This window comes from Delphinapterus leucas, chromosome 11 (genome assembly GCF_059928025.1).
Source record: "Delphinapterus leucas isolate spDelLeu-1000000601 "Yukka" chromosome 11, BTC_Dleu_Yukka2, whole genome shotgun sequence".
Classification (NCBI taxonomy): Eukaryota; Metazoa; Chordata; class Mammalia; order Artiodactyla; family Monodontidae; genus Delphinapterus; species Delphinapterus leucas.
This window is the reverse complement of record NC_143139.1, coordinates 97,198,336-97,206,377: the sequence shown is the minus strand read 5'-3', so window position 1 is coordinate 97,206,377 and position 8,042 is coordinate 97,198,336. Positions and strand designations below refer to the sequence as shown.

The following is an 8,042-nucleotide window of genomic DNA, read 5'->3' as shown; positions in this document are numbered from 1 at the left end:
TGGACACTGACTGTGCCTAGTATTGCTGGAATACAGAACCTAAAGGCCTTTTCAGCAAAGATAAGAAATAGATAGTTTTTCAAATAATAAATTCATGTCAATACCTTAGACCCCAATCTAAAAAGAGCAAGGGTTCTCCCTTGCTCTTCCGTAGTGAGAACCTCACCTGAAACATCAGCGTATTCATTCACTCAATTCCTCTAGCCTTCGGCTACCTGTCTTTGCGCCATTACCTAATTGTTCTTAACAACGTCTTGGTGCTTGGAATCTTCTCTTTCATTTTTGTAAAGACATCCTTGGGACTTCCCTGGAGGTCCAGTGGTTAGGGCTCTGCGCTTCCACTGCAGGGGGCACGGGTGAGTTAATGCTCTCCTTGTTCTCTCCATCCACCGTGTACACGTGGCCCACGCCTCTCAGCCCACGTGTGTGGCTCCCTTGCCAGACTGCAAGTGTCTCAGTCCAGGGGACGAAGGAGAGAGAGCAAGTAGGTCCTGTCCACCTGCTCTGCTCTGGATTGTTGCTGGTGTAGTTTTCTCTGTCCTCTCAACTACAGTACCTAGGGGTAGAGATTATTGTTCCCTTTTCAAAGCCAGGGACACTGAACCTCAGAGAATTAGGCCAGGACATTATCATTTTCATCTTTGTGTTCCCCTAGGCACACAGTAAGTGCTTAATACAGGCATGCCTCAGAGATATTGCAGGAATGGTTCCAGACCACTGCAATGGGGTGAATACTGCAATAAAGCTAGTCACACGAATTATGTTTACACTGTACTGTAGTCTATTAAACGTGCAATAGCATAATTTCTTATAAAAAAGAATGTACATGACTTAATTAACAACTACTTTATTGCTAAAAATTGCTAACCATCATTTGACAATGCAGGGTTGTCACAAACGTTCAATTTGTAAAAAAGCAGAACATCTGCAAAACACAATAAAATGAGGTATGCCTGCATCTGTTTCTTGAGTGAATGGTTGAGGGATTGTACTAAAGCCTCTATAGAATCCTGTTGTTCTCAAAATGTGGTCTGCATAAGAAGTACGTTTTAAATGCAGATTTGCGGGGCACGATCCCAAGAGCCTTGCATATCCCGAGGTCTGCGGCTTGGCCCTGGGAATCTGCAATTAACAGCCCCCTTTCCGCCCAGGATATTGTGAAGCGTCTTATTCACAGCTCCCATTACGATCTGAAATTATCTCGGTTGTTCACAAATGTAAGCTCCAAGCGGAGCCAGTCTCACTGGTCGGGAACCTCGCCCAGAGTCTGGTACAGATCGGATGTTCCCTAAATATTTGTTGAATAAATGAATTAATCTTCAAGGTCACTCCTAGCTGGAGTATTTCTGTGTTGAACGCTTGCTGAATGACGGAGTCACTAGGTTAGTGAATGTACGCGTGACGGAGGTGATGTGGACGGAGGGCTGGGAGGAGGACGGCGGACAGAGGTCTTGGTCGGCCCTCGGGGCGGGTGGGTGGCTGCTGCCGGGTGTGGGGCGGGTCGGGCCCGGAGGCCCCACTACCGCAGGTCTGCGGAGGGCAGCCGGCGCGCGTCGGGCGGGGCCATGACGTCATACCCGCGGAGCGCAGCTTCCACGCCGGCTTGGGCGCCGCGGCGTCGTGACGTCACGGCCACGGAGTGCCTTCGCCAGCGCCGGTTGAGGCGGGGCGCGGGCCGGGCGGCGCCGTGACGTCACGCCTGCAGAGCGCCGCGCGGCGGCTGGGGGTGGCGGGCGCGGGTGAGGGGCGCGGGCTGGGAGCGGGCGGCGCGGCTGCGGGGCCGGGCTGTGGCGGCGGCGGCGGCGGCATGGCGGAGAGCGAGGCCGAGACCCCCAGCACGCCGGGCGAGTTCGAGAGCAAGTACTTCGAGTTCCATGGCGTGCGGCTACCGCCCTTCTGCCGCGGGAAGATGGAGGAGATCGCCAACTTCCCGGTGCGGCCCAGCGACGTGTGGATCGTCACCTACCCCAAGTCCGGTGAGCCCCGGGCAGACCCCGCCCGGCTCTGCGGCGCGCCCGCGTAGACGATGCGCCAGCGCCGGGGGCTTCCCGTCGGGGGCGGAGGGCGAGGGCGCGGTGCCCAGAACCCGACCGGGCGGGGTGGGGGGTGGTCGGCCAGCGTTTGGGGAAACCAGTCTTTGGAGGTGGGCCCCGGTGCCCATGGCCAGCTAGCGTCCCGTGGGGATGGAGCCGGTTTGGCAGGAGCTGCCAGGAGGATAGGCCCAGGCCCACCACCCTTCCCTTCTTCCGCTCCCGTTGTCCAACTGGCTGTGTGACCTTGGACAGTCACTTAACCTCTCTGTTCCTGGGCCCGGTTCAGCCTTTGATGAGCGCAGAGTCCTGGTGGTGATCTGGGGAAGGGGATAAAAGGGGCAGCAGGGCTGTGTGCGTCCCTCATTTTCTGCGTGGGCACCGGGTGGGGGATGGGACTGGCCGTGCCCGGAATGCGTGCCTGGTGTGTTCCCTTGTTTCAGGGCCGCCTCCATCACCCTGGTGTCGGGCAGAACCCAGGGCATTCACATTTCCCAGCATTAACTGATGTCATTTTCATGACAACCGTGTAAGATAGAGGTGATCATCCCCACTTTACAGTCTAGGAACTGAGGCTCAGAGAGGGGAAGTTGCTTGCCCAAGGTCACACAGCTGATGAGTGGCAGAGCAGAGATTTAAAGCCAGGCTGGTCTGTGCCCGGGACCTGATATAAGACATTATCGTGTACTGCCTTCTGAGGTTCGTAGGGAAAAGAAGCAGCTTTCCTGTTTGATCGTTCCTGCGGGTTTCGATTGCTGCCGCTGAATTGGAGAGGCAGGGAGACGCCTGAATCCAGACAGTGCAGTGCGTCTGACGCCTGGTGTGGAGGGGGGCAGCCTGGAGGTCGTGTTGGAGGAGCAGGGTGGTAGGTTGCGGGAAGAGCTGTACACTTGGCTGTCCCAGCTGTGCAGGGTCCCAGACACCCGAGGAGTACGCCCGGTCCTCCGAGGAAGGTTGGAGAAGGGGCTGTCAGTGGAGGGTGGGGAAAAGTCTGGAGGTGCTGCTGAGCCATCCTTGGGAAGAAGGAAAGGAAGGAGGTATGGGGATTCAGAATTGGTCAGATTTTAGAGCCACAGATACCATTCCTACATGTAAGACCACCACCCCCACCCAGCTGGGTGTGGTGGGGCTGTACTTTGAACCCTCACGTTAAGTGGGATCAATAAAGACTAAAAATTGTCTCTTGTTAGTTTAGGGCAGGGTTTGCCTCCGTGTGAACTGTGAGAACCTTGGCTTGGGGCGTTCCTGAGGACTTCGGAATTGCAGATGCGCAGTTGTGGCTCTGTGTCCTCCCTCCATTTCGTGGCAAGGAGATGGAGGGTGAGAAGTTAAGTAGCTGGCAGGCTGGGGGAGGACCAGGCTTAGAGCTTAGTTGAAAAGCATGTACTTGGGGCTTCTGGGGGATCCTTTAGAGGGGCCCTGCACTGGGGGCCTGCTGGGGTTCTTTCTGGGCACCTCGATGGGGAATGAGGTGTAGGTTTAAGGAAGTTTTCTAGGTAACCAAAACTCACATCTTGTTTGTAACTTGCATCTTTCAGAGACAGACAAAAACATATCCTAGAGTTTTTCACAAGGAGAGTAAACACGTGGCTCTTTCTTTTGGTGACGGAGAATCCAACGGTGGCCAGAGATCCTTGTGTGGGGTCCCTTTGCACAGAGCCCCAGGGAGCCTCCTTTTTAAAACTTAAAAAATGTTTTCCACAGACCTTATAACCTTTCCAGGCCCTCGTTGTTTGTCCGTCTGCCCCCTGCCTGCTCCTTTTATCTTTTACCTTCTACCTGAGGGCTGGGCAGCCTGAAGACTCCCTTGTTAGAACTATGTAAGCCAGGAGCAAATGACAGTAGTAACTGCACAGCTGACTACCTGCCATGCTTTGTCGCTGTGTGTGTTCGTCATCACAGCAAACTCCCTTCAGAGCTCTCTGATCAGAGGTGGTCTCCCCTTTCACAGGTCGGGCACGGAGCCTCTGGGAGGTGAAGTGACGTGCTCAAGCTCACGTGCCCGGTATGAGGCTTGTTTGAGCTGACCACGAGCCCAGGAGTAAAGGAGAAGCAGAGTCCTGGGTTTTGTGTAGGCCAGTATCTTCTGTTCCTTCTTTGCTTTCTTCCTGGTTCTCGACCTTGGCCCAGTCCATCCTTCTCATCCAGTTTGTGGGATGGTGACAGGATAGGTGAGACGTTTTCTCAGGAAGGATGACCTGCACTAGCTGAAACCAGTGCTTCTGAAGATCCCCCGTTCCCCCAACCCACACTGCCTGTAAAGTTCATTACACGAAATGATCACGAAGGGGACTGAAGAATTGGTCCCAAAGATCTGCCCGAAAGGTTTTCTCTCAACCAGAGGAGGAGGGCCCTGGAAGTCATCTCCAGCGGCAGCTGGTGCAACAGGAGGGGCGGTCTGGGGCGGCAGGATCTGGGCTCTCCCAAGTGGTCGCCCTTGGGTGATACTGAGCCCCTGTTTCCCCTGCTGTGAAATCCACATCATAAATTGCATAGTTGCAGAGGCGACTCTGGCTCTGGGATCCTTGGAGGGACTGTTACTTTGAACACAGGCCATTCGCACTTTGTGATGGGACCTGGGATGCCCTAGGAACAATGAAGCGGCCCCTTGGCGAGTCCCGTGTGCCAGGTGCTCTGCCATGTTAATCCAGAGGCTCAGAGAAGGCAGGAACTTGCTCAGAGTCACACAGCTGCTGAAGGAGAGTCAGTCTAGTCAGGTCCCCTGGTCCGCAGCCAGCCTTGCCCCTTCCCCTCCAGAGGAGGACAGCCAGACTCGGGCCTCAAGGCGGAGGGAGGCTCCCACCTTCTCTTGTGCGCTTTGGGATGGAAGTCGCAGGGCACTTTGGGATTTTAGGGTTTTTGTCACTGCTCTGAGTCACGTGAACTTCAGGTGGCCCAGTTCACGCTTCCTTTCCCTTCCCGTCCCTTCCCTCCCCCACTTCTCCTCCCCACCAGGAGTGGATTTGTAGGAGGCACTGGTGCTTAGAGATTAAGCGCCTGGCTTTGGAGCTGGAAGGCCTGGGTTTGAACACAGCTGTGCTACTTACCTGCTGGATGGCCCCGGACAGATGACATCACCCCTCTGAGCTGGGCTTTCCTCGGGGATAGGAGAGACCACCTCAGCGCCTTGCCGGGTGGCTGTGAGGATGAGTGAGATGGTGGGCGAGGGCTCCTTCCCGTCCCGGATGCACCGTGAGCACAGGAAAGGCTCGTGCTGTTGATGCCAGCTTTCACTCCCTGAGCGCCCGCGGTGCCCAGACGCTTTCCTAGGTGCCGGGGGTGCAGAGCAGAGCCCCATCTGGTGCCTGCCCTCAGTGAGCGCTCAGTCCGCTGGGGGACAGGCAGCTGTAGGGTGATCGGTGCTGGGACTGGGGCGAGTAGTCAGGACTAGCAGAGGCCCCTCCTTGCCTTGCAGGGGACCACGGGGCCCCTTGGGTTTCCAGTGCCCAAGCCTAGGAGGTCTTAGTGAACTTGCAGGTGGCCCCAGGGTCCCTTGTCCACCCTGCCCCCTCTGGTGGGGAACTGGGGTCCACAGGGCAGGGGACGTCTGGTGGTAAAGGTAGTAATAAGTGGATCCTGCTTTTTTCCCACAGCACGCCACTACTTCTAGAACTTTTTTCTGTTTCTGACGTTTGAGCTCGGGTGACAGGTTAGGACTGTGCCTCTAGACCCAGGTGGGTATTGAAGTTTAATGAATTGAAATGAAATAAAATTAGAGACTCGGTTCCCCGGTGGCAGTCGCCACATTTCACGAGCTCAGGAGCCGCATGGCTAGCGGCTCTCGTGTTGCGCAGCACGGACGTCAGCTGTGTCCATCCTCACGCTGGTTCGCGCCGCGACACCAGCAGTGGGAGCCCCTTGTGCCTTCTGAGGGGGACCCTTCTCCTTGTCGCTTGTCGGTCGTCATCCGTTCTTACAGCCTGTTGAGTGTTGAACCCAGTTGTGTCTGGGAGACGTCTTGTGTCTGCCCCCGGGGTCCCCAAGGTCGTGGAGACTGGCTCCGGAGCATGCTCCGTGGCTCGGCCAGAGCGCCCACCTCCTGACTTCCCTTTCCTTTTGGTTCCCACCTGTCTTGAAGTGCATCCTCGCTCTCCTGTCACTGATGAGGAGGGAAGCAGCGCATCACTGCTGGGGAGGCGGGAGCATCTGGCGCCAGCTCTAGCCCTGTCACCGTGCGACTGCAGTTTGCTCATGAAATATGAGAGGGTTGGGCCTGATGGGTTCATGTAAGTCTTAAATGTTAAGACACCCTGGGGCGGGGAGGCCCACAGGCCCCAGGCTGGAAGAGCTCTTCGTTTTCTTTGACTGTGTCTGTCACCATGCCCAGGAGAGGGGGGCTGGGGAAGTGTCATGAATGAGGTGATGCTGTCCTCAAGGAGCCCGCAGTGATACTGGGAAGCCAGGCCCCTGATGCCGAAAGCTGTCTGACAGGCCAGGGTGGTCATTCCCAGGGTCAGGTCAGGGGCCCAGGCAGGAGGAGGATCACTGGGGGCCTGCATGGAGGAGGTGGGCAGGGAGCCGGCCATGAGGGCAGGTGGGATTACCAATCGCAGCTACTCCCTCTCCCTTGTTTGAGCCTCAGAACAGTCCTGTGTTCTTGCGACTGTTTCCTTTTTTGGATAGAAACAGGCCCAGTGAGGGGAAAGGGCGGTATCGGCATGTGAGCGTACAGTTTTCACTTGTAGACGGTGGAGAGGAAGCAGCCACGGGAAGAGCTGGCAGAGGGACAGTGGGGATGGGAACCGGCGCCCACCCAGCATCCATTCTGTGCCAGACGCTCCCCAGGTTTTCACATGCAGTTACCGCATTGCACTTTCCCACAGTCTGGGGAGGAGACTGGTCTCAAATGCGGATCAGGAAGCAGCCTGCAAGGTTTCAGGGAGGGACTTGTCACCCACCCTGAGCTCATGTCTGTGCCAAGATCAGGGTGACCGTCCCTCCCTTCCAGCGACACAGGGTGACGAGTGCTCCCCAACCCAGCGCTCAGTTCCCCGCTCCCCGGGAGAGCGTGCAGACGCCTGAAGAGGTACCAGGAGGTTTGAGCAGGACAACTGCCGACTTCCTCTCCCCTCTCCCCTCTCCCTCCCTCCTCCCTCTTCCTTCCCGTTGCTCTCACTCAGCATGTTTGCACATAATGAAGAGGGCTTGCAATTGGGGAAGGAGGGGGCAAGTCCAAGCGCCTGGGTTGGCCAGGGGAACATTCTTCTCATCGCTGTATGGGGCTTGGGAGAGAGAGCCTCGAGAGGCACCCACAGGATTCTGGAGGAAGGAGCAGGGCCTCCGGGAAGAGCATCTTTCTGATACCAGTGGAACAGGAAGAGACCCCCGGCCCCACTCTGAGCTCCAGGGTCTCATCCGGGCTTCTCATTTCTCATTCCCCCTAGACAGTGACGGCTTCTCCGCACTCCCCCACCCTCTGCCCCCACATGCACTTTGTTACTTGCTTCTGTGGCTCCTGCACCCAGTAAAAGCTCTCAGGTCCGTCTACGCCCTCAGCCCTTGAGACAGTCATGGGACCCTTCCTGTCTGACCTGGACTATTGCGTGGCCTCCCCCCTTGGTTCACCTTTCACTCTGCAGCGGAGGCGACCTCTTAGAAACACAAACCTGACCTCGGGCAGTCCTCGTTACACCTCTTCACTGCCCCCCCCATTGCCTTCAGTCAACGGTAAACTCCACTCTGTAGCCCATCGTCCTGTGGTCTGATTTCACCTGGTTTGCCCCCTTTCTCACCAGCCACATAGGACTGTCTGAACATGCCTGCTTCCTTCTTCCCTCCAGTCTTTCTCCCTCTGTCTGGTGTGCTCTTCCCCTCCCCTCCCTTCTTCTCCTTTTCCTTCCCTCTGATTACCTGATGAGGACTTCCTGTTTTCCAGCTCCTCTCATCTGTTCATTGTGGGACTGAACATCCTCCCGTGCCTCCCTCCTATCTTTCAGCACTTTAGAGCTGCCACTCCATTGTCTCCTGGCTTGCATCGCTTCTGTTGAAAAGTCAGCTGTGATTCTTTGTTCC

General features: G+C 56.4%; 1 protein-coding gene across 2 annotated transcripts in view; it reads left to right on the top strand.

The window, feature by feature from the left end:
• Nucleotides 1-1,300: 1,300 nt before the first annotated feature.
• Nucleotides 1,301-8,042, top strand: part of SULT4A1 (sulfotransferase family 4A member 1) — a 31,444-nt gene continuing 24,702 nt past the window's right edge. The window contains exon 1 of one of the 2 annotated variants that reach the window (XM_089921428.1): nt 1,301-1,976. In XM_089921428.1, the coding sequence (XP_089777554.1) occupies nt 1,808-1,976 (169 nt within the window). In that variant the 5' untranslated portion in view covers nt 1,301-1,807. The remainder of the gene's footprint in view (nt 1,977-8,042) is intronic. The other variant, XM_022596912.2, reaches the window with a different exon arrangement.